At 35.5% G+C, this 27,264-nt stretch overlaps 1 protein-coding gene across 1 annotated transcript in view; it reads left to right on the top strand.

Moving 5' to 3' along the window:
* The window catches only part of EPRS1 (glutamyl-prolyl-tRNA synthetase 1), a 66,291-nt gene that overhangs the window by 8,409 nt on the left and 30,618 nt on the right, over nt 1–27,264 (top strand). The window contains exons 3-16 of the mRNA XM_045536326.1: nt 1,206–1,305; nt 2,915–3,071; nt 3,437–3,576; nt 4,936–5,030; nt 8,547–8,673; nt 9,373–9,565; nt 11,452–11,623; nt 13,004–13,237; nt 14,628–14,712; nt 15,174–15,233; nt 22,229–22,339; nt 24,696–24,832; nt 25,744–25,951; nt 26,567–26,679. Of these exons, the coding sequence (XP_045392282.1) occupies nt 1,206–1,305; nt 2,915–3,071; nt 3,437–3,576; nt 4,936–5,030; nt 8,547–8,673; nt 9,373–9,565; nt 11,452–11,623; nt 13,004–13,237; nt 14,628–14,712; nt 15,174–15,233; nt 22,229–22,339; nt 24,696–24,832; nt 25,744–25,951; nt 26,567–26,679 (1,932 nt within the window). The remainder of the gene's footprint in view (nt 1–1,205; nt 1,306–2,914; nt 3,072–3,436; nt 3,577–4,935; nt 5,031–8,546; nt 8,674–9,372; nt 9,566–11,451; nt 11,624–13,003; nt 13,238–14,627; nt 14,713–15,173; nt 15,234–22,228; nt 22,340–24,695; nt 24,833–25,743; nt 25,952–26,566; nt 26,680–27,264) is intronic.

Below are 27,264 nucleotides of genomic sequence, written 5' to 3'. Positions count from 1 at the left end.
AAGATTCAGGTTTTTTTTGTTTTTTTGGTTTTTTTTTTGAGACAGAGTCTCACTCTGTTGCCCAGGCTAGAGTGCCATGGCGTCAGCCTAGCTCACAGCAACCTCCAACTCCTGGGCTTAAGCGATCCTACTGCCTCAGCCTCCCGAGTAGCTGGGACTACAGGCATGTGCCACCATGCCCGGCTAATTTTTTCTATATATATTTTTAGCTGTCCATATAATTTCTTTCTATTTTTAGTAGAGACGGGGTCTCACTCTTGCTCAGGTTGGTCTCGAACTCCTAACCTCGAGCGATCCACCCGCCTTGGCCTCCCAGAGTGCTAGGATTACAGGTGTGAGCCGCTGCGCCTGGCCAAGATTCTGTTTTTTTAGGTCTGCTAAATCCTTCTGCTTTCTAGCCTCTGAAATTTTATTGCTCTTCTGACTTCTCTTTATTCTTTTTCTTTATGGTTTGGTATCTTTTAAAAAATTAATTCTTATAAAAAATTGTGATAGGGTTTTGATCTTCTGCCTTTTTTTTTTTTTTAAGAGACAGAATCTTCTTCTGTCACCCAGGCTGGATTGCAGTGGCGCAGACTTAGCTCACTGTAATGTCGAACTCCTGGGCTCAAATGATCCTCCCGCCCCAGCCTCCCAGTAGCTAAGACTACAGATTTGCACCACTATGCCCAGCTAATTTTTTTACTTTTTTACTTGCTGTGTTGCCCAAGCTGGTCTCAGACTCCTGGGCTCAAGCAATCCTCCTGTCTCTGCTTCTCAAAGTGCAGGTGTTACAAGCATGAGCCACTGTGCCCAGCCTGATGTGTCTTCTCTACCTGGAACATGGTAAAACTAGCCTCCTCACAATTGTATATACTTGGCTTCTTCGCCTTGATTTATTTAAAATCACTGTTATTCTCAATATGCCAATTATATTTTCATATTTTCACCCCTGAACAGACATGCAGAAACTAGTAGAAGGATGAAACATCAAGTAGAAAGTCTACTCTGAAGTGAATTGATGGATTTAACTGAATATTTTAGAACAAATTGGAATTTGATAGAAACAGAGTAAAGAACAAATTAGCATATCCGTTTTTTTACTGTAGTAGAAAATACATGATGAATGTAAAAAGGTTTCAATTTTTACATTTCTTCATAAGTCTCATGACTCTTAGTGATTTGCTAGAGCAACAGTAATATTTTATCTCATGCTTATGTTCTAGAAATGTGGTATTCACAGACGTAAATTCCATACTTCGCTACTTGGCCAGAGTTGCAACTACAGCTGGGCTCTATGGCTCTAACCTGATGGAACATACTGAGGTAAACAATGAACATTTCCTTATGTGTGTTTTCTCATTTTGATTTTTGCTTCTGTTTTTTTGGGACCCTCACCTTATTAGCTTATGTCCTCTTATTCTACTTAAAGATATTAACAGAGTGTTAATTATAGAGTTAGGAAGTGCTCATCTGTGTTTTATTTTCACAAAAAATTCTCTTTTTTTATAGCTCCTAAGTTTGAACATTTAATCCCATACCAGCTGTCCTATTGGGGCATTTAGTGCTGTCTTCGTCTTCTAGATTCCTAGAATTTTGTAGCTAGATGGAGCTGTATAGATCATCTCATCCAACTTTCTTACTTTATAGATAAGGCAGCAGGCCTAGAAAAGTTAAGAAGTTTACCCAGGGTAACACACATAGTTTGGAACCCGTTTTTTTTCGTTTTCTTCTTCTTCTTCTTCTTTTTTTTTTTTTTTTTTTTGAGATAGGGTTTCCCTCTGTTGCCTAGAGTACAGTGGCATTGTCAGCTCACTGCAGCCTCAAACTCCTGGGCTCAAGTGATCCTCCTGCCTCAACCTCCTGAGTAGCTGGGACTACAGGTGTGTCCCACCACACCCAGCTAATTTTTCTATTTTTTGTAGAGACAGGGTCTTGCTTTTGTTCAGGCTGGTCTCAAACTCCTGACCTCAAGCGATCCTCCCACCTCGGCCTCCCAAAGCGCTAGAATGACAGGAATGAGCCACCACGCCCAGCCCACACGTAGTTTGGAACCCATTTTCTTTTCTAAGTATACGCCTTATTTAATTAATTAGAACAGTAATAAATTAACTTTCGTGACAGTCATGCGTCGCTTAACGCAGGGATACATTCTGAAAGATTCATTGCTAGGTGATTTTGTCATTGTGTGAATGTCATAGAGTGTTTACATAAACCTAGATGGTATAGCATACTGCACACCTTGATTATATGGTACAGCCTCTTGCTCCTAGGCTGCAAACCTGTACAGTGTGTTGCTGTACTGAATACTGTAGGCAGTTGTAACACAGTAAGTGTTTGTGTATCTAAATATAGAAAAAGTACAGTAAAAATACAGTATTATAATCTTATGGGACCATCGTCATATATGTGTTTTATCATTGACCGAAATGTCATTATGTGGTGTATGTGTGTACTGCTCTTTGCAGTCTGCTTTTTTTTTGTTTGTATTCTCCTCTGACTTTCCTAAATCTCATAAAATTCCAAATACAAACAGTGGTTTCTAAATATTTACTTTTAAATTCTTTAAGTGAATGAATCTGTTTGGCTAGGTACCATGGCTTGGGTTTGTTCAGGTTGGTTATTCTTTCCTGCCACCAGTTCTCAGCTTTATTTTTCTTTCCTGAAGTGCTTCTCCATACCTCTCCAAAAAAAAAAAAAAAAAGAAAGAAAGAAAGCAAGCATAGAAAAATAACAAAATATGGCTTTTATTTAAGTTCGATTTGAGATCCCAGGCAACCAGAATTTAGTCCAACAGAAAAGAAAAGCATGATTCTAACTGAGGAAGCCAAGAGTGTACTGTTGTTCTAGTTAACTAGAATTTTTTATCATGGTCTTTTTTTTTTAAGTCTAAACTCTGTGTATAATACATTTCTTTATGCCTTTGTGTTCATAGATTGATCACTGGTTGGAGTTTAGTGCTACAAAATTGTCTTCATGTAATTTGTTTACTGCTGCAGTCAATGAGCTCAACCATTGCCTGTCTCTGAGAACATACTTAGTTGGAAACTCCTTGAGCTTAGCAGATGTATGTGTTTGGGCCACTCTGAAAGGTATCAATTCTTCTTAAAATGTTCTGTTTTAATTATTTAATATTTTGCTGGGTAAGAAGTACATATACTTCTATGTATGTGAATGTATGATTATAGCTTTGTAATGTTAAAGAGTTAAGTAAACTCTTCAGCACCTGTTTTTGACGTTATGTCTCAGAATTGAGCTATTTCTTGGTCATCTTGGTTTTTATTTTGCTCTCCAGTTGATCTATTTAAAGCTTTCCTCAATTACAAAATGCAGCATTGGTGTTATCGTGGGTTTGTGCGGGGTGAGGATAGGATCTAGTATTAGAGAACGTCATTGAACTGTACTTAAAAAACATTTAAGATTTATTAAATAATTTTAAAATTATGTTTGATAATAGGAAATGCTGAATGGCAAGAACAGTTGAAACAGAACAAAGCTCCAGTTCATGTAAAACGCTGGTTTGGCTTTCTCGAAGCACAGCAGGTCTTCCAGTCAGTAGGTACTAAGTGGGATGTTTCACCAACCAAAGCTAGAGTGGTAAGCCATTTTCTTCCTTTTTTAAAAAAATGCTGATATTTCAGTCTCTCTGAGGCTGTAGGTCTGAAAATAAAATTATTTCTACTCATATAGTTTAGTTTCTTTTCACAAATAAAAAAGGATCTTCTTGGAAGAATTTGCCGTCTTTAAGTCTTGCTTTGATTTTAATTGTTCAGCCATTTAAGCCCTAATCTTATATATATCTAAAGATTATGATTATCCAGTGTATGTCTCATAGGCAGTCCAAACTCCATATTACTAAAAATCTCAGTATTTTACAGCTGTAAAATCTTTTCTTCCTCCTAAATCTCTTGTTCTCTGGTTTTTGAATCATTGACCATTGAGCCCTACAATTCTGCGGAGTCTTTTTGTTGATTCTGTAGGATAATGTGCCATAGAGTACAGTAGAAAAGGTCCTCCCAGCCAGAGTTGCTGCTCTACTTTGACTTGTTTACATATTAGGCATGTGTAGTAAAGTTGCGATTTAACAAAGGTTCCTTTTTTTATTCCTCCTTCCCCTTCCCCCACCAATCAAGGTTTTCTGATGCAATAAAATTTGGAAACTACTGCCTGCTTGGATAAAGACACCACAGTCCACTCATTTGTTTTGGCTAAAAAATCTGTACTCATCCTTCATTTTTTACATCTAAATGGTCAATAAGTCCTATTATTACTTCTAACATCCATAGATGTGTTTTCTGTCCATCTTTACTGCTATTGCATTTCATTGAGGCCACATTGGTTTAATTCCATAATCTCATAACTGGACTTCCTTTCTTTGGTTTCTTTTTTTCTCTAGTTCAGTCTCTGCTCTGTCCTGGGTATCATTTTAGAAAATACAAATACATGGTCCCATTGCTGCTGAGGACTCCCCATTGCCTAAAACATAAAGCAAAGCTTAAAAGGTCCTTCATGTTTTGGACTTAATCTATTTCAGCTTCTTTGCCCACCCACCCAATATGTATTCCTCACTTTTCAATGGACATTGTACTACTCTTCCCTGCCTTTGTGTCTTACCTATGGTGTTATTCCTTTACTTAGAATAAATACACTGTACACTCTCCATCTGATACATTTCTACTTATTTTTCAAGGTCTATGTTGGTTCTTATTGCCTGATGACCCTAGATATTGTTGATTAATTTCAACTGACTGCTCTCAGAACACCCTGAACATATCTCAATTACTGGTATTTGGTTTTTTTATATCTACCAGATTTTGAGTCCTCAAGTGCAGGGATGATATCCTCGTCATCATTTTTCTTACAACCAGCATGGTGCCTTGCTCATTTGTTGAATGAACGTATTCTTAAACATTTAACCATATAACTTTTTGTTGTGATGGTGGTTCTGTTTTTCAGGCACCTGAGAAAAAGCAAGATGTTGGGAAATTTATTGAGCTTCCAGGTGCAGAGATGGGAAAGGTTACTGTCAGATTTCCTCCAGAGGCTAGTGGGTAAGAAAATATAACTCACATTTATAATTGAATATATTTATGGAAAAGCTTAAAACAGTTATTGAATACTTTTAATATTAATAGGTTAATGGTAGAAGAACATAAGATTTTTAATTGTGAGTTAAAATTCTAAACATCTTAATAGTTTTTTAATTATTAACAGCTAATGTTAATTTACTCAATTTGTAGTTTTAGTTTGTTAACTTAGTAAAGAGACATTTTAATTTTACCCTGACAGAATTTTAAATATAAATAACAAAATACCCATAAATAGAAAGCCTTAAATTTTATTTTTATTGTGAGATTTTTGGCCTTTTATTTAATAGGATTTCTGTTTGCATCCTGAACAATCCTTTTTTTTTTTTCTTTTAATGCAGTTCAGTATTAAAAGACTGACCAGTCTTTTTAATTAGCAGAAGTTATGGTAGTATGAAGTTTTTTTTTTTCCCAAATAAAGGAAGAATAGTTCTGAAAAGCCTATTTCTATTCAATTCTTTCCATCATTAGCAGGTTTCCCAACCCCTTTAACTCTCGGCACTCATAGAAAGTAGTATTTGAATAGCTCATTAGAGAAAGTGAATATTCTGTCTGGTGGCCACCAGCCAGGGGCTGCTTCAGGCCCTGCCTAGCATTCCCCAAGGCTGAGGTGAGAGTCTTGATTGAAGCATATTGGACAAACTTTGTAAAAGAGCCCCTCCAGTGATACTAATATAATAAAAGGCCTCACTCAGAAGTGTAGCCAGTAGGGAAGAGTTGTGCCATGTTTTAGAAATGATATGATTATGTTTTCCAAATTTGGTTTAATTTCAGATTTTGTATTCTGTAGCCAAATTCTTACCCATCTGTAGTAAATGGAATATGTAAACAATAGAAACTGGTAGATGCAGAAACAGTTTTCTTTTAGCTGTGTATTTAATAGTTTTTCAACAAACTATTTCATAGTTGCCATGAATAGCAAAATCAGATCTAGAATTCCACATTTTCTCTCTGCTTTTCTAGGTTTGCTGATTCAGAGGTAAAATAAAGGATAGGTAGAAGGAGATGAAAGTGAAATAATGACTCTGGAAAATTCACAAACTTGATTATTAAATGATTGGTAGTTAGCTGAGTAGAGTCATAAATAATACATACCTTACACGATTTAATTCCCATACACATGTTGGTCTCAACCATCGAGTATTCTGCTTCTGTGCACTTGGTTTGAGAAGTCCTGGTTGTCCTATGGGATAGTGACCTTCATTGTTTGATAAAAGCCACATCTTTTGGCAATGGCCATTTATAGTTGTGCCATTTGAACATTTGTCCTTTTTGAATCTTTTTATATTTTCTGTCACTGTCACTTCTTAGACTAGTGACCTCCCCATGTTTATATATTTGCAGTATAAAATATGTTTACCTGTCTCTAAATTATGTCAATTTCAGAGACCATACTCTTGGCCTAATACAGTTTTGGGATTTGAAATATAAATTGATATTCAGTTTTTCTTATTATTCACAAGTTTGATCATCTCTTCTCCTGTTAAAGAGTTCTTTAATTATTTTTCTCTTTTGTCTTACATGAAAGGCCATGACAACCTTTTATTCTTAGCTAACGTGTGTGTAGCATTTATTATGTACAGGTACTACCAAATGTTTTGCGTATAGTAACTCATTTAATCCTAACAGCCCTGTGAGGAAGGCACTGTTGTTTATCCCTATTTTACAAATGGTTTTAGAAACTGATTCATACAACATTTTAGTAACTTGCCAAACTCAGCCCTGTGCTAACTGGCTGTAGAATCCATATAACTAAAAATTATACTGCCTGTGTCTGTTATATGTGGCAGAAGCCCAATTCAGCATCAGTTACTAACTCATGTACTATGGTTTTTACTTTTGTTAGCTTTTCTGATATAGGTTGATTATTTTACTTGTCTTGTGAATATTTTATAGTTCTTTTAACTTTCTTGAGGTGTTGGAATTGTTAGAACTGCACACATTATTTCAGATTCAGAAATGATATCTTTAAGTATAAGATGTTTTGATTTCATTACCCTTCTTAAATTAATTCCTGTATGTAAAGCCAAGTACATTAACCATCATATCATAGGCAGTCAGTGATATCAGTGATTATTAGTCTTTTCTTTTTTCTTCTTGACAATTATTATAGCATGTTATTGGGTCCAACACCCTAATGAAATCTATACTCAGTATTTTTAGTTCTTAGGACTCATAGCCCTTTAGTTTAAATAAACCTTTATTTGAGAATAGCTGTAGATTTATAGAAAGTTGCAAAAATAGTACAGAAAGTTTCCATATACCCCACACCCAGTTTTTCCTAATGTTAACATCTTATATTACTTTGGTACATATTTCATAACTAAGGAACCAATTTTGGTACATTATTCATTAAACTCTATACTGTTTATGGAATTCTTTTTTCTCTTTTTAAAGACAGGGTCTCATTCTGTTGCCCAGGCTGGAGTGAAGTTTTGAATAGCCCTAAATGCCTTGCATTAGCCTATGCTATGCATATAAACCCTTCTTAAAGTGGAATCATTTATCTGAAATGCTGCATGAAATTCTAAAAACTGAATTGATTTAAAAAATGATATAGAAAACAACAAAAAAAATGATATAGAGACACACAAGGGGTTGTACTTTTCCCTCCCATCATAGGTGTTCATGAAACTAGGTGACTGTCTTAAAACTGTGACTGCTGCCATCATTATTAATTGAAACTGATAAAAGTTGGTGAGAGCTGGCTAAATTTCACACCTTGTTCCCTGCGCCAGTCAAGTGTATTTTCAACAGTAGTGGTATAGGATATGGCTTTTTACCATCCTCATTGATAGAGGAAGATGTTGATATATGAAATTATCAACAATGCCTGTTATTTATTCCTTACAATTTTTAACTGCTCATAGGAACAGAACAGTGTTTTCACAGATTCTAATTCATATGGAGTGTTGGTGCTGAGAAGACCTTCGGGATGATTTAGTTAAAATCCTTTTATTTTGGCATCTGAGAAAATAGAAGCCTAGAGAAGTGGCTTTTCTGTGGCTTGCTAATTCTCATGTGCTCTCTCATTTGGCCGTCACAGTGACAGTGACAATCTCAGAGGAGCTTCTCTCTAGTGGTCATTAGGTGAGCACCCCATTCTCAGTAGTAGCAGGTCTTGTTAAAGATACACTACCAGGTAGCATTGGAAACAGTATTGGAAGTGGTTTTTCGCCAGTTAAATGACCGTTCCTTTTGAGAAAAAGAAAAAGAAGATTCTTGCAATATTTGTAAATACCTTATCCCTTTGCGAGTTTTACATGTGAAGTTGTTTCTTATGATTATTTTATAAATGTGGTCTTTTCCTTCCTGTCAGGGTCAGGTTTCTATCACAGTACTTCTTGCTAGAAAATAAAATATGACTGGAGTACCAATTAGAAGGATTTTTGTTTACTTCTCATCTCCTCAAAAAGGTTAAGTTTAAATATTTAGTTAAAGCATGTTAATGAGTTTCTTTGTGAAATGTTTTTGTTTTAGTTACTTACACATTGGGCATGCAAAAGCTGCTCTTCTGAACCAGCACTACCAGGTTAACTTTAAAGGGAAACTGATCATGAGATTTGATGACACAAATCCTGAAAAAGAAAAGGAAGATTTTGAGAAGGTAACTAAAAGTGTAGTGATGACCCTTTGTCAGAAAAGTTAATTAAAATTAGATGGTGACCTAATACCTTCATGGTATGAAAATAAAATAGGTTTTTTCTCATAGCTGCTTTTTCCCCCTCGATTGTTTGTATATTCCATGTCTGAGACCTAAGACAAGAAATATTGAGCTCCTATACCAAAAAACTTAAATTTATTTTTCTCTTCCCCAATTGTAGAATTTACCTAAATGCTATTTTTCTCTATAAGTACCAATTTCTTAAGTGAATTGGTCACTGGAGACAGGTTTTCTTTTTGTCCTATACTCTTAAGTTTATGAATGAAATAAACATTAAGTAGGCATTAGAAAATGTGAAGGTTTCCTAGCCTCTTATCTCATCTTTATTCAGAAGCACTGCAGTATATTCAAAGAGAGGGCAAGTAATTACCAGCTTGACCAGTACTAACCAGCTTTTCCAGAGTAAATGGAAAGCTCATCATGAGAGCAGCTTTCTCAGCTGGAAATTTGGAGGCTAATATAATGAATATCTATCTGTTTTTTTCTTTTTTGAGCTAATATCATACAACTTCCACAACCATTTTCAGGCTATATAAGACTGATGGTGTGTTATTACATTTGCCCAAATGCGGTATCAAGGGTTGGAAATGCACAAAAAATTACAAAAGATATACTGATGGCTATTTTGGTTTATTATTGCAGGTTATCTTGGAAGACGTGGCAATGTTGCATATCAAACCAGATCAATTTACTTACACCTCAGATCATTTTGAAACTATAATGAAGTATGCAGAGAAGCTAATTCAAGAAGGGAAAGCTTATGTGGATGATACTCCTGCTGAGCAGATGAAGGCAGAACGGGAGCAGAGGATAGAATCCAAACATAGAAACAATTGTAAGGCACATTTAGTGTTTTATATTTTAACTGATATTCTTATATTCTGCTTCTTTAGTAGAACATGATTTCTTTTCTATGAAAACTGCTGGTTTGACACACATTTGGAAATATTATTTATATGTTATGCTAATTCATCTCTTAGAAATCTTTTTTCTTTCTCTATCATCTCTATGTTCTTATTACTTTGTTACCATCACGACTGCATATGAAATGTCCATGCCCTTGCTATCTCACTTACTATGTGCAGTCTTTTGTATTGCATTTATTCCATTTGTAGGATTCCTTTTGCAACACTTTGTAGTTTTCCTAATTTAAATACTTAGCCTTTCTAATAAAGTGTTCAATGATAATGTTGTTATCACCCAAGTCTTCCTTTCAGCATGTGGATAAATGTGAATATAAGCTCAGTACTACCCTATATCTCTGAAATATCGCTTGACTAAAGAACGTATCTTTCTCAGTCATGCCTTATATCCTGACCTTCTAAATTGGGCTATTTTTATCAGAATTTATTAACATTAATGTCACTAAATTTGGTATATAGCCCCCCACTGCTAAATTTGACTGGCTTAAAAAAAGAAAAAAATAAATAAATTGGGCTATTTTTATTCTGTAATTATATTGCCAGAACTTCCATACTATATTTAAATCTTGAGTGTCACATTTGGGAATTATAGTAAATTCAACTTGTTATTCCTAAGTCTGTCTTCTTTATTTTGAAACATTTCTCTGCATTTTCAAAGATAGTTAACAGCTGATCTTTTAGACCTATTTTCATTCTTTGAAGGCAGGTAAAGTGTCCATCGTATCTTTAGTAGTTTCCACAGAAAATTATTAGCAGTTCTTTCTTATCCATAAGGGGCAGGTTTTCAATATTCTGACATAGGTAGAACCGTGATCATTCAGAATATAGAGTCCTTTTTTCTGGTATTAAACCGTTGTATCACTGTCTGTTTTCTATCATCTCTCATTTTCTTGGATCCAAGAATATCTTGCTTCTCACTGGGAAGACTAAAGGGGCTTTCAGGGAGCCCACAGGTCAGGCTCTCAGCCCGAGCCATGTTCTCTAGACAGGCACGTGCTGTAGCGCCAACACCTAAGGGGCCCTATGGGCCAGGCCAAACTTTTCTGTACCCTGGGCATGAGGTGGCAGAGGAAGAGAATGCTTCTGCTTTAAAGGCAGAATTTTTTGTTTGTTTGGGTTTTCTTGAGATGGGGTCTCGCCCAGGCTGGGGTGCAGAGACCTGATCATAACTCACTACAACCTCAAACTCATGGGTTCAAGTGATCCTCCTGCCTCAGCCTCCTCAGTAGCTGAGACTACATGTGTGTGCCACCACGCCTGGCTAAGTTTTCTATTTTTTGTACAGATAATATCTTGCTCTTGCTCAGGCTGGTCTTGAGCTGCGGGCCTCAAGCAATCCTCCCGCCTGGGCCTCCCAAAGTGCTGGGATTGTAGGCATAAGCTACCGTGCCCAGCCTAAAGGCAGAATTTTAAATTTGGGTGGGGGAGAAGACAAGAAGGGGCTGACCAGTTGTGCCACAATGGGAAAATGGGAAACATGGGGTGAGAAGAACCTTAAGCCTGTACAAGCTTTCTTACCTTTAATCGATACTACATCAATACAAAATATGTTGAAGTTACCTTTTCTAAAACATTTATAGAGTACATTTCCTAAATGTATTGTGAGACTTCTTTCGTTAAAAAACAATGCATTTGTTCTTGGTGCCAGATATTGGAACTATTAACAGTGTTTTTAAACTAATGGAGTGTGCTTATAATAAAAGAAAGAACATGAAAATTTGTATCAAATTGCAGTACTATTAAAATAATTGTAATTCAGCCACAGTAGATAAACTGTACTGTAACTATCATTTCATAGCCGTTGAGAAGAATCTACAAATGTGGGAAGAAATGAAAAAAGGGAGCCAGTTCGGTCAGTCTTGTTGTTTGCGAGCAAAAATTGACATGAGTAGTAATAATGGGTGCATGAGGGACCCAACCCTTTATCGCTGCAAAATTCAACCACATCCAAGAACTGGAAATAAATACAAGTAAGTGTATCTCTTTGAATATGCTTTGTTGTGATCCTCTCTAAACATGGAGTAGATGCAAGTAGTCAAGAAACCTGGGCCTTTGTTCACTCAGAGATTAACTGCCTAGTGGCCTTCTGTAAAGGAGCTGTTTACTCGTCAGTTAAGGTTATACTAGTTAAGATCATTTCCATCTATGAAAGTCCTTGAGTCTGCCTAAAGTTGCTTTTTGTGTATTGATTAGATATACTGTGATATGTATCTTTAGATGAAGAATCTTCACTTCCTATAATAAGCATTGATTCTGCTGTGTACATATTGATTCATAGAAGTAATAGTATTGAAAATTTACAGAAATACAAACAATACAAGAAAGTAGCATGTGTTTATTCTAGTTTTGACTAGTTTTCTTTGTGGGTTTGCAGGTTATCATATCTTTGTTTTTAAATGGTCCCCCTTCCAAAAATAAACCTACTGTATAAAATAAACCATAGAATATATTTTCTTATACTTTGGAGAAGCCTACTACATACAAATGCTGAATTAATACTTTCAAAGAGAATGGTGAATATAAATGATTACCTGGTTAGCTAATGCGACTTTCATTGTACTCATGGGTGTGGATGTGTATGTCCATATATAGACAGACACTTACATGTGTGGTTATATGTGTGTATATGTTATTTCTATCTGGGTGATTGCTTCTTGTTTTACTAAGCAAATCCTTTACATTTGGATACTCATTTTCAGTATCAAATAATTGTAAAAGTATAATGCAATAGCATCTTAATCAAGTTGTATCTTAAAAATTAGAAGACATAGTGCAGTAATATATTTTTAAAACTTCAAATTGATACTGCATGTACATTAGGCAGAAATTGTTTTTAAGACTATTCCATCTTAAATGTAATTTTAATTAGCCTAATGATTTTCTGTTGTTGTTTGTTACTAGAGCATGAACTCTGTTCTTTAGTGCATTTAACTACAAGTATGTTAGACCCTTAGGTTTTTACTTGAATGAGAGTTACTAAAGATATTCAAATGCTAAATTCCCTCAAAATTATTGTATACATTGTTTATTTTTTCTTACCATGATATACATTGGCTGTTATGAAATACTGTGATTGTAGAATTTGCCAACCCAATACCTAATTGTGTATTAAATTGCAAATCTGCTCTTTTGTTGAATATTGAGTGGGCAACTAACTCATTGTTCTCAAAGGCTAATAGTTTTGATATACTTTGAGTTATTATGAGTCATAAAACATGTTGGTTTTTAAAGAAACTGTTAAATTGTAAAGAATTATATTTTAAATTAGTATTGCTGCTTATAATGCCTAATCTAAGATGGAAAGGGTCAAATGTTTCATGTTGATTTTTTTTTAATTCCCTTTTTTCTAGTGTTTATCCGACATACGATTTTGCGTGCCCCATAGTTGACAGCATTGAAGGTGTTACACATGCCCTGAGAACAACAGAATACCATGACAGAGATGAACAGTTTTATTGGATTATTGAAGCTTTAGGCATAAGAAAACCATATATTTGGGAATATAGTCGGCTAAATCTCAACAACACAGTGCTATCCAAAAGAAAACTCACATGGTTTGTCAACGAAGGACTAGTAGATGGATGGTAGGTTTAATGTTACCTAGAATTGACAAGAAGTAAGGACAGAGTGTATCAGTGATTTTTAAACTGCTTGAGAGGTGATTGGGACAAGGTCGAATGGGTGGGCCTGTAGAATTCCTGGTTCTCATCTTCATTTCAGCCGGTGCATTAGGGTCCTCCATTGTTCTAATGCTACAAACATGAAGTGCCCATTGTGGACCATGGCACATGAGAATGAGAAACACACTTGAGGGCACATCCTCTGCAGCTCTTAGCATTTAATAGAAAAGTGGTTATGCCTCTGGTCCTTCATATACCTTATTACCAATCTCCACGCTCTGCTGAGGTGCTGGGGTTTTTCTTTTCAGCTGGGTTACAATAAGGCCAAAATACCCATGACTTGAAATGAATATGTAAATGGTCTCTGCCTTGGTAGTGAGGACCCACTTGGTGAAGCGGCTGCCCACAGGATTCAGCACCTAGAAAAAGAATGAAAGTCTCTATAGCATATTAGTAATCTGTACGGGTTTTTAATGAAAAAGATGTAATAAAAATTAAAGTGATCTTATAGCCATGTATCTGTGTAAATGAAACCTGTTCAGATGGGCTATCAGGCTTGTATGTCTAAGAAAAATCTTTTTTTACCTAAGTTAACAAGAATATATACACCAGTTTCTATTAGTATCAACCTAATAGTGACCAGGAATATAGTAAGTATATGTTGAAAAATGTATTTTATATGTTGTACTGTGGAGCTAAATTTAATAAAAGGCGGATTTTTTTACCTAAGTTAACAAGAATATATACACCAGTTTCTGTTAGTATCAGCATAATAGTGACCAGGGTATATAGTAAGTGTATGTTGAAAAATGTATTTTATACGTTGTACTGTGGAGCTGAATTTAATAACAGGCGAGTTTATCTTGAGCCCTGTAAAAATTGGTATTATTGCAAACTTATTGAGGTTTACAAATCCCTACAGAATATTAATTACCTACATATTTTTTTTTCCATCCAAAGGGCTTTATAACATATTCATACATGGACAGTAGGATATCACCTGTATCCAATTTTAATGGTCACATGTAGAATAGAGACTTTGAATATTTGTTAAATAAAAAATGCATTAATGCACAAATTTTCCATATTTGGAAATGTCAGCATTGTGCTTTTTTTCAAATATGCTTTTACTATTTCTAGTACATTATTTTACCACAGTATTTGACAAGTTAGCAGTTTTCTTTTTCCTTGAACTTGGGCTCACTGATATTGCAATCTGCCTAATCAGTATAACCAACTCTTAACCAAATGTTTAATAAGTTTAATATAATTTATTATTCATTAAGATATTTTTTACTCTCCATCTACACATTTTAAAATCTCCTTGGTGCTTAACAATTTGCATATTTCCCAGGGATGACCCGAGATTTCCTACGGTTCGTGGTGTACTGAGAAGAGGGATGACAGTTGAAGGACTGAAACAGTTTATTGCTGCTCAGGTGGGTTATGGTTTCTTTTCCAGCATCTCTGTTAGAATTTTCAGCTACATGTATTAATATTCCTTTTGTTTTTATTATCTCTGTTCTTTCTATTCCTTGTTTGTGTCTTAACGGATTCAAGGGCAGAATTTTTAAAAATGTTTAGCACTGTTTATGATAGTGGAAAATTGGAAACGCCTAAACTCCTAATCTAGAGTTGGATAAAGACAGCAGAAGTATTTTTACCAGTGAAATATATGACTGTTGACTGTGACCAGTCTGTAGACTGAGCTTTTACAGTGAACCGTTAAGAGTAACCAAATTAGTTTGTACACAGTTAAGTTTTATATTTCAATGGAAGTAAACTTGCAAGTATTTCTATTAGATTTATTTTTTTTCTCAACATGCTTAGCTTGAAATAAAGAAAAAGTTCTAATTAGTACATTTTGCTCTTAAAAATAATTTTATTATTGTTTTTCTAGGGCTCCTCTCGTTCAGTTGTGAATATGGAATGGGACAAAATCTGGGCATTTAACAAAAAGGTACAAGTTTTAACTTTTGGTATTCTTTTCTAATGCCTAACTTCTGAATAATACACAAATAGAATTCATTAGTGTGCTCATGGTAGAGAAAAGTTTGTGAAGAATGTTACCATTTTGCAGACTTTCAGGAAAATGGAATGTTTTCCTTTTTTAAATACATAAAGAGCATTAAACCTATTAACTCTCCCAAACAAGTAGCAATGATTGAAACAAACTTGGAGTCATGGGGAACGGTAATAGTTTTTTCCATAAATCTTTTATGAACACTCTGCATTTCATTTTTCTGCTTTCAAGCTGCGAGCTCTCTGTAAGAAGGTATCTTAATGCTTTTATTTGCTTTATTTAAAATAGCTGTTAGCATATTATGTGTTACAACCTGAGATGTTATATGGCTTTGAGGCACAATCACATTTATATGAACGACTTGCTTATACAAACCCATTGAAAATGCATTATTCCTAGTATTAAAAACCATGTCCTCTGATTTTCTTAGTGGCAAAGGGAAGATTTGGCTAACTCCATTCTACTGTTCCCTTGTGTAAAGAGAGGACGTAGAGTTTTAAAATTACATATTTCATTGAGTTGTATTTAAGGTTCATTGATTACAATTCATGTGTCTTAATGAATCCAGCTTTGTTTTTTTAACTGTTTCTTAACTGAAAGTCAAATGAGGAATACTGCATATTGACATTGTTAATTGCTAATTGGAAGCAGATGCTTGGACACTATAATAAGGCAAATCATTAAAATGCCATGTTTAAATTATGGTTTCTGTGATTGTGTTCTGTAAATTCTTATTTGGGATTGCTGCCTGATTGTGCTGATGTCTTGCCTCAAGAAATAGTTGCTTGTTTCGCATGTGTCTTGAATTTATTTTATTTTAGTCTTTTGTATTTAGTTTTTTTGATACACAAAGGAAATATTAATTGGTTCTTTCTGTTGCTGCAGTTACTAATAATAAATATGAGTAGGATTTACTGGCAAAGTTAACATTGGTGTACTTTTCATTAATAATCCATTTTTTGAGGATTATTAAGTTTCAGTAAAGTTTAAACATGTACACTTAGTTCAAATATGTGAAATGTGTTTCACTACAGTCAAATACTTCTGAAGGGTCTGTTAAGTTGAACAGCACATTTCCCTATCTTCTTTCCTTTCATCTTTCCTTAGAAATCGTTTTCACCTTTTAGATTTAGATAATTCTTTTGGTATTTATTGCTCATATCTCTAAATGAAGTATATGTGTTGCTGCTTTAGTTTTTAGTGTTAGGCATCATCAGTTAACTTCCCATGAGGAAAGATGAAGATGTAGGTCTTTTACTTTTTCTAACTTTCTGGTTTGTTTCTAGTTGATCATTTTGTTTTGTTTTTCCACGTCATTTGCTTACTTTTCTAATTCTGTGTCTATGAGTTGTCTAAATTTCCTTCTGAGATATTCAGATGCCTCAGGTATTCTTTCAATTTAATCTTGGAAATGTCTCCACCAGAGCTTTCTGCGCTGCTCTGATCTGTTCTGGATTAGTGCCCTGTTGGCTTCTGAGACACAACTGTCTTCCCAGGTCTCCCTTCCTCATCTTCCTGGGGATTCCCTCTGCTTTTGTCCTGTAATGGGTCACCTCAATCCTGGATCTTCCTTCCTTTTGTATTACCTTCTTGCTTTGCTGTACTGTGTCCTCTGGCAGTTCCCTGAGAAGTGGAGCTTGGAACAAAGGTGATTTTTGAGACCTTATGTATCAGTAGCCTCCAACCTTTTTGGCACCAGGGACCCATTTCATAGAATCACGAAAGACAGCTTTTGTACAGGAGGGGGTGGGGGAGGCAGGAGTGGCTGTAAATACAGGTGAAGTGCCCACCACTCACTTCCTGCCCCCCACCTCCTAAGTTTCATGGAAGACATTTTTCCGTGGGGGGTGGGAGCAGAGCTCTGTGGCCTGGTCCCTAACAGACCATGGACCAGTACCAGTCCACAGCCTGAGGGTTAGGGACTGCGGTTATATATATGACCTGATTTTTTTAGTTTGAAATTTCATGATGATGTGCGTTGGTGAAGGTCTGTTTTCATCCACATCCACTGGAAGAATATGTGGCTTTCATTCTGGAAACTCGTTCCTTCAGTTTTGAAAAATTTTTTGAATTCTTTGGTTTTTTTTTTTTTCTATTGTGTTTTCTTTCTTTTCTCTGGAAGTCTTGTGCAAGTATTGGGCCTCCTAGACCAGTCCTCTTATTTTACTTTCTCTCCTATTTTACATCTGGTCTTTTTTTTTTTATATATACTTTCTTATAGACCTATTTAATTTTGTCTTCTCACCTTTCTATTGTTTTTTATTTATGTATTGTTAATAGGTTTTTTGTTTTGGGAGATTTTTGTGGGGGTTTTTTGTTTTTGTTTTGATAGTGTCTCTTTTCTCCAGTTTGTTTATTTTGGTTTCTCTCTTTCATAGTAAAGGCATTTCTCAGATGTCTGGTTAGCCTTGGTTACCTGCTCATGTTTAATGTGGGAAACCAAAGAGTGATTGGAAGCCCTAAGAGCAAGAGTTGGGTTTGTCAACTGAGCTTGACTGTAGAACTATGGTCCCTAATCCCCAGGCTGCACAGCAGGAGGTGAGTGGCAGGCCAGCGAGCAAAGCTTCATCTGTATTTACAGCTGCTCTCCATCGCTGGCTCTCTACCTGAGCTCCACCTCCTCTCAGATCAGTCACTGTCTCCCATCAACCCCAGATAGGACGGTCCTGTTCCATCTAGTTGCAGGAAAATAAGCTCAGGTCTCCCCCTGATTCTGCATTATGGTGAGTTGTATAATTATTTTATTGTATGTTACAATGTAATAATAACAGAAATAAAGTGTAGAATAAAAGCAATGCGCTTGAATTATCCCCGAAACCATCCTCCCACCCCTGATCCATGGAAAAATTGTCTTCCATGAAACTGGTCCCTGGTGCCAAAAAGTTTGGGGACCACTGCTATAGAGTGATCTGGCTGGGCCACTCAGTTGGAGAGCCTCCACATCAGTAACTAAGTCTTTTCTCTTGGATTATGCAGTTTTCCCAGAGCAGTTTCTTTTAATCAACTGCCTGAAGTGTGAAGTCCTGGCTGCCAGGGCCTTGGAGCTAATTGGGGGAAAACTGCTGAAGGCTTTTCCATCCAGTGTCATACATTCACTTACGCCACTTGTCTTTTGTGTTGTACCCTCACCCTCATCTCTTTCTGGTATCTTCCAGAATCTAGATACCTTCTTTTTCGCAGAGTAAACTTCCATCCTTTTTTTGAGGTAGGGGAGAGGCAATTGCCTGGTTGTGTGGAGTGGACAGAGCATGCTTCCGTATGTTTTTCAGCTTCCAGAATTTTGTTGCTGTAATCTCCTTTTTGATTAAACTAATCCTTCTGGGTTTGTGCCTCTAAACAAAACCTTTCTTGTCTTTTAAGAGGGAGGTTGGGAGAAAGTGAAGGTAGATGAGTATTTTCAGTCTGCTTTGTTTATTCCTGAAGTCTGTAGGATCTTAATTGTTAAACACCGTCTTAAAAACATTGCACAGTTTGTAATCAATTGGTAGTAAAAATTAAATTATTCTGCTCACATACTTTTTGTCTCTATTGCTGGCCTTCATGATGTCTTCCTACATTGAAACCCATTACCTCCATCCCTTGAGGTACAGATCTCTTATTTAGAGTTCGTGTAACTCAATCTCTAATTACTACTTTATTTTCTAGCTTGCTCTGTCTTTCCAAGCTCCACAAGTAAAATTTAACTGAATCAGCAGTGAACTAAACTTAGTACCATGGCATTGTAAAGTAAGTGTTAGAGCAGAGTTAAACCATCATTCTTTGGATACTCTCCTACTCTTACTAATTTAGGATTTCTAAAAGCATCTTCTGTTAAAAAACAATTAGCTGGAGTTCTTTGCTTGCTCCTTTGGAGAAACAGCTCTATCTGTAGAGTGAATTGTACATGATAAAGAAAAAAAGGAAAACATGGATGAAGGGGACAGTGAGATGGGGGTGGTTAGTAATCTCAATGTCCCTCCAGAAATACTGTGATCCTTGTTTTCTTAGCCTGACTTTTCACCTTGACAAGAAACTAGTACATAATTTTTCTGTATCATGGCTAAATGGAACATACCTAAATCTCCCCCCAAAAATTTACCTCGATACTAGTTACTAGTAGGAGGTACTTCAAGAGCTTATGTTGCATTAACCTCGCTAATTTTCTTCTTGGTTTTACTTGAGTGTTAAGGTTTTAACTTTTCAGTCAAGGCACAAGAGTCACAGCTTTAAGGTGTTCATTTCAGAGCTATTATCTCCATCAACCTTTATTTTAAAATTTATGTTAGTGCTTCAGTAGTTTGATAAGTTTTCCCCAACTGTCATCTCAACCCCCTTGCATCTGTCCCCAGCTAGCAAAATATATAGAGACTTTTCTCCCCGTCCCCAAATAATGAGCCTTCCTTCCATTGAAAAAATTTTTAGTAGATCCCAATAAATAGAACAGAAGCCTAGCTGTTCTGGTTCAAGTGTTGAAGGGGGTGTGGAGCCCACTGGCTTCAGTCCCATGTCTGTCCTTTCCCTTCCACTTGCTGCCACCAGGAAACCTTGCTGTAATCCTAAGGGCTCCTTGGAGTAATTTGACAACTGATCTAGAGACTCTTAGAATTGCATAATTTTAGAGCTGAAAAGGACTTTTACACCTTTTAATCCAAGGTTTTCCAAACTTGCCTAATCTTGATCATCCTGTGGAATGCTTGTTGAAAATAGATTTCTGGAATTTACTTTAGACCATTAGAATTATGATCCTTTAGGATTAAGTTGCCTGAGAATCTATGCTAACCATTACCCCTCGTGATTATTATAATTAGTCAAGTTGTAGGAAACATCATTCTGCTCTTTTTGTCAGCTGAGGAAATGAGCTATAGTGAACTGAAGTGAGTTTCTCATGTAGGGTTGTCTTGTTTTAGCCTCTTAGACATAGTGTCTTCCTGGTTTAAATACTGAACTGAGTAGTCACAAATTAAATCTTTGATCATTCCAGCCCAGTAGAAGCTGAAAGAAGGAATCTTTCACTAGTAAGAATGACACCTAAGTGTCAAGGAAAGAATGAAACAGTCAATTTAGAGAGGCTGGTGCTGATTTGGTACTGGCACAAAGTAGAAGCAGATGAGGAATAGCAAATAGGGGGAAGTTAAATAGCTTTTCAAATTTTGCATAAATGACCCCGTAAGATGGCTTCTCTGAGTTCATTTAGAATTCCACAATATTATTCTTTTCAGAAGCTGAAAAATACCCTCAATGCAAGCAAAAAATCCAGCCCAACAATGGCAGTAACAAAAAGTGCAACATAAAACAAACACAGCCGAGTTTAGTTAGCCATGCTGCTATCATCCTTCTAATGAGAAAAAATAACTTCTGTTACTTAGCTATTTGATTCTATGTTTGCTTTTATCTACATTTTTCTCCCATATATTTTATATGTGCGGTCCCCAAGCCCTGGGCTGTGGACTGGTGCTAGTCCATGGCCTGTTAGGAACTGGGTCACACAGCAGGAGGTGAGCAGCAGGCAGGGGAGCAAGCGAAGTGTCATCTGTATTTACAGTCCCTGGCATCACTGCATAAGCCTGCCTGCCGTCAGATCAGCTGTGTCATTAGATTCTCAAGGAATGCAAATCCTACTGCAAACTGCACATGTGAAGGATCTAGCTTGTGCATTCCTTATGAGAATCTAATATCTGATGATCTGAGCTGGAGCTGAGGCAGTGATGCTAGTGCTGGGGAACAGCTGCAAATACAGATTATCATTAGCAGAGAGGATTTGACTGCACAATAAATGTAATGCACTTGACTCATCTTGAAACCATCGTCCCCCTGGTCCCTGGAAAAATTGTCTTCCATGAACTGGTCCCTGGTGCCATAAAGGTTAGGGACTGCTGCTTTATATAGTGTTTCAACATTGCTATTGTGATTGGTCATCATAGACGATTTTAAATTGAACTATTTTAGAGGTAGAATAGGTTAGAACATAATGAATATGACCATTTATTCATTTAACCTGCAAATATTTATTGGTTACCTATATATGACATGCCCTTGCTAGGTATTGGGACTATACTGGTCCACATATATATATATAGACACACACACACATACACACACACACACACACGCACACACATCTATAATGTAGACTAGTAGAAATATCTTGTTTATACTTTTAGTCTATAGAATTGCCTTATTATAGTGACCTAATGCTGTTCTGCTTTTGATGGTGATGTGTTGCCTAATGCTGATTGTAGAAAATGATGCTGAAACACAAATATCTATATTCCTTTAAAATGGACTTCTCCAATAATACAAAATTGAATATCACTTTTATCTGTAGGATTAATACATAACCCCACAGGATACTTTTTTTTCTATCTTCTTTTTTTTTTTTATTTCAGCTTATCATCATGGAGGGTACAAAAGTTCAGGCCACATACACTGCCCATGTCCCGCCCATCCCCCCAAGTCAGAACTTCAAGCGTGTCCATTCCCCAGATAGTGCGCATTGCACTCATCATGTAGTTATACCCCTATCCCCTCCCCCCCCAACCCCCACCCCCTCGGGTCAGAACATTCAAGCGTGACCATTCCCCAGATGCTGCACAATGCACTCATCATGTAGTTATACACCCATCCCCTCCCCCCACCCCTTTTTCTATCTTCTAATACCAGATTTTAAAATTATTTTCAAACTATTTCTGATATTATGCTTCAGTTGGTTTCTTTTCACCTGCCAGTAGTTATTCCTGGGAAAGAACTCTAAATCCTTCAGTTAGTCTTGGTTTATGATTGTTTTTCTTTTTTCTATTTGATGGTAAATATTAGAGAAGAGTTAACAGATAAAGAAAAAATTAGTAAATGCAGTAACAAGAAAGCCAGTTAGTATTCCTGTGCTGTTATTAATTTTATTTATAATGTCCTTAGTAGTATTTCAGTGTTTTAACATGAGGATGTATTTGTTGCAGGTTATCGACCCGGTGGCCCCGCGATATGTTGCATTACTGAAGAAAGAAGTGATCCCAGTGAATGTCCCTGAAGCTCAGGAGGAGATGAAGGAAGTAGCCAAACACCCAAAGGTTACCCTGAAGTTTCATCAATGTTCTCTTTATTAAAAGAAGGAACAGGATAATACAAGGGGACAGACATGTACTTTCGTGGTAATAGCGGTATTTGGGGATCATTTCTATTCAACTTTATTTGTCAGGATTTGTTACCAGTTAAATCTTTTTTGATTTCTTGCTGAAGAAGTTTATCCTGGTAATAATCTATAGCATATCACACAGAACTGTTATACTCAGTTGGTGCTTATTTTGTATTCTGTAGAGATAGCATATTAGTGTGCAGTACGAATTTTTCTCTTCCAGGAGTCATTCTGAAAGATGAGGTAGTATATAATTCACATTCTTATCTTCGTATGGAAGCTGAGGTGCATTCTCTATTAACTAGGTTATTCACTATAACCTTTGTCTTTAAGCTAAAATATTAGACCTACTAATTTTGAATCACAGCTTGACTTCACAGTCCGCCACACTGTCATTTGCCCTGTTTTGGAAAGTATAAGTGAAATGAAAATGATATCTGTCCGTCTCAATTCCAAATAGAGTTACTCTTAGTTAAGCCATTTTTGTCCTGGATAGTCATGACTGCTTGGTTGACTGTCTTGAAGCAAAAATTGGGTTCTTTTATTCCAGCTTTGCGAATTGTCTCTAAATAACTTCATTAAAACTGAGCAGGGCTGGGCACAGTGGCTCATTCCTATAAGCCTAGCACTTTGAGAGGCTGAGGTGGGAGGATCACTTGAGGCCAGGAGTTTGAGACCAGCGTGGGCAATGTAGTGAGACCTCGTCTCTACAAAAAAAAAATTAAAAAATTAGCCAGGCCTGGCAGCACACACATGTCATCCCAGCTACTTGGGAGGCTGAGGCAGGAAGATCACTTGCGTCCAGAAGTTTGAGGTTGCAGTGAACTATGATTGGGTCACTGGAGTCCAGCCTAGGTGACAGAGTGAGACTCTGTCTCAAAAAAACAAAACCCCTGAAGATTATGTTCATGGACTAACTCATAACCATGTTCATAGAGAACTCACATATAATATAGATTGTGAAGAGCTATAAATATTCTGAATTATGGCCTAATGTGATTCTCTTTCTATTTATGACAATAGCTATTTTTTAATTTTAAAGATTTGAAGCCTAGTACGATTTTTGGATGTGTGTGTTTGTGTTTATTTGATTGATTTGGCTTTGTCTATATCTTACATCTGATTGGTTTGACCAGGTGAGTGACGGTATCTGACTGTCATATTACCTACTATATAGTTAGCATAAATATGAAGCTTACAGGATGTTTTAAAATTTGGGTGAGAATAAAACTTTTTAAGATTGTTTATTGTTAAAATGACATTTGTGGTAAAATAGCTCAAATTACTGAGTACTGCTCGTTGTTAAATAAGAACTAATTGATTAGGAAACAGACTGTTAAATTGTGACTGGATTGATTGATCACTCAATTTGATCTGTGGAATTTTCATTATTACACGTCTCTCACAAAGTGTTCTACATTTAACCTATCAGTGTTCTATTCTGAGTGAGTATAATGTCATTTATTACAACATAATGATTTTTCTCAAATGCATTGGTGCATTTATTGAACAATTTTTAAACACATACCATTTAATGTTTATTTCAAATGGTCTTGTACTTTTTTTCTTTTCAATTCTACCAGATAAAAACAAATTTAACAACAATAGCATTCTTTTTATTCCTTGTATCTTTCCTCTCCATATAATACACACCAAAAAGGAAGAAAATCTGTGTGTGTGTGTGTGTGTGTATAAATAAAAAGAACACTTTCTTTAAAGTTTTTCTTCTAAAATCTGAAAGGTCCACAGTTTCCCGCTAAGGTGTCATCTATTGTCCTATAATGTTCTGTAGGCACTGCTCAGGAATGACTTTATTTTCTCCTTTGCTGCAAAAGCAGTGGGATTCTGAGGATAGGAAGATTCTGGTAAAGGGCTGCTAAGTGATAACTAACACTGTCGTAGCTCTGAAATTAATGAATTTTTTAGGCTGAAAGTAATCTTAGGGGCACGCTGCCTCATCTAACTCCATTAACATTAGCAGTCACGTGGCTGGTCCGGCGTCACAGAGCCGGGATTCAAACCAATGATTTCTACTCTGAGGCCAGTGTGGCTCTTTTTGTAACAAGTATGTACTGTTTAAATGCTAAGAACAGAATTGGGAATACAGTTATGTTAAAATAAAATGGAGAAAAGGTAAAACATTTTCTTCCTGATATAGCAGTGAACTGTTGATAGCGTAGTAACAGGGATAACTTGTTTTCTTAAAGAATAAAATGAATGTATGAATTTGCATACTGGGTTCATTAAGTTGTTACTTCAACCAACACTCTCCATTTTTTTTTATCAATCAGAATCCTGATGTTGGTTTGAAGCCTGTGTGGTATAGTCCCAAAGTTTATATTGAAGGTGCTGATGCAGAGACTTTTTCAGAGGGCGAGATGGTTACATTTATAAATTGGGGTAACATCAACATTACGAAAATACACAAGTAAGAACTTTTTGTTTGTTTTCAAATAAATATGGAACAAAAGTCTTTTTATTCACTTATTAAATGTTGCATAATTCAGACTCATTTATCTTGCTGACTAGTAAATCTGTCCAGACATAGATACTGCAAATTCTTGACCCAAATTTTTTTTTCCATATATGTTCCAGTTTACTAATAAGCTATCAGGATGTCTTTCACTTGTGGTGTTGAAAATCTGTACACCTAGATACAAAAAATAGTTTTAATGCTTTAGAGCCCCCTTTTATCATCTCATTATATAGTTGCCTGGTGGGGGCATCCTTTGCATAAAATATACCATAATCTTTATCATAAAATTTACTTTAAAATTGATTGGTTGATGATGAATTTAACTTTCTAGTTACTATAGTGTTATTAAAATTGATTGGTTGATGATGAATTTAACTTTCTAGTTACTATAGTGTTATACGCTTCTTAATTTGATCTTCACATTATATAAATGGAACATAGTATGCTTAAGATTAATTTATGTAAATTCTGAAATCTTAATTGCCTAGTCATTACATATGATTGCAAGTAATTGCTAAATGTTTTTAAATAAAGTATTTCAGATTTTGTAATGCTTAATGCAAGTGATTTTAAATTTATAAATATGTTCATGTTCTTTTTCAAATGTCTGTAGATCTGTTCTCTAGTGGATTGGTTAGTATCTGGATAACAGACATTATATTTTATTCATCTGTTGACTAATGCATGTCTGGCATATTAGAAGTTCAAATAAATGTTTGATTTGAAATTTTTCCAAAGAAAATTTTTTACCCATTTATTATAAAATAAAATAGGTTATTTTATAATAATTTAAAATTATTATAGAACAAAATTAATGCATCTATGGCAGTTTTTTTCCAAACACTTTTCAATTTTATATGTAGAAACGCAGATGGAAAAATTGTATCTCTTGATGCAAAATTGAATTTGGAAAACAAAGACTACAAGAAAACCACTAAGATCACTTGGCTTGCAGAGACTACACGTGCTCTTCCTATTCCAGCAATCTGTGTCACATATGAGCACTTGATCACAAAGCCAGTGCTAGGAAAAGATGAGGATTTTAAGCAGTATGTCAACAAGAACAGTAAGGTAACCTAAAAGAAACCATATTTCATCTTGTTATATAAACTTCTGTTTAGAATTTTAAAAATTAATTTTGAGTATTGTGGTTCTTCAAATAAAATGGAAAAGATCTGTAGAATTTTATTTAAATAAAAAGGTGTAAGTAATGTTCCCATTTTACAGATAATAGTAAGTGAAGCACAGTGAGGTTAAGTAACTTGCTTGAGAACAAACAGTAAATAGAAGTGGAGTTGGGATTCAAACCATGCATCTTGGCCCTTGCACTTAAGTGCTGTGCTGTTATGCCTTTCAACTAAGTCTATTATGTGCTTCTTGCATTGTATTTCATACTTACGGTGGTGGGAAAATTGTTTCTGCAGAAGTGCCTTGAGTCTAGTTATTTAAAAGGTTCCTGAAGCCATTCAGTTTATAAATGTTAACTTTTAAAAATGTGATAAATCTAATTGTCATTTATTTAAACATACTTCACTGTTTCACTCTGTATACTTAAGTAGTAAACTTTTTAACATAGCTGTTTAAAATGGGAATATTCCAGCTACTGGAAAAACTACTTGCATTTTAGAGTTGTTTTAGTGCTTTGATTTTGAAAAAGTGTATTTTGGTCTTCTGTCGTCTTTATAGCATGAAGAACTAATGCTTGGGGATCCCTGCCTTAAGGATTTGAAAAAAGGAGACATTATACAACTGCAGAGAAGAGGATTCTTCATATGTGATCAACCTTATGAACCTGTTAGGTAAATGTAACTGAACATGTAAATGAAAATACTTAGAAGTTCTTACATTTTAAAAATTGAACTTTTATTAAAATAATGTACCTATGATAAATCTTTTCTCAGCTTTATTTGTTTCATATTTAATATTTCAGACTTAAGTAATTTACTTTAACAATCTTTGAAACAACATAATATGCATTTTTCATTGCACATTAATAATTATTCATTTCTAAAAGTAAACTGTCTTACAATTAGTCTTCATGTAGCCCAAGTTATAAAGAAAAAAATTTCAGTACTATATATTACTTTAACTTTGGGTGAAAATTATTACCATTACCCTTTCTCTCTGAGGTGAATTTTCATTAGCTATATTATAGGATATAAATAATGCAAGCAGGTAGGTACGTGTAGAGGGAAAAAAATAACGAATGTTTGTATTTTTTTTAAGAGAACCACTAAGTAGTAGGATTATTAGAAGGAGAACTTTCAATTTGTAAATTTTTGCCCTGTTCCTTTTGGTTTTCTTTTTGTCTCTGCCTTGTTTTTTTTTTTTTTTTTTAATTGTATTTCTTTAACTCTGCGGTCAGACCTCTCTCTAGAGCTTTA

Source organism: Lemur catta, chromosome 23 (genome assembly GCF_020740605.2).
Source record: "Lemur catta isolate mLemCat1 chromosome 23, mLemCat1.pri, whole genome shotgun sequence".
NCBI classification, from domain to species: Eukaryota; Metazoa; Chordata; class Mammalia; order Primates; family Lemuridae; genus Lemur; species Lemur catta.
This window is presented reverse-complemented; position numbering and strand designations above follow the sequence as displayed.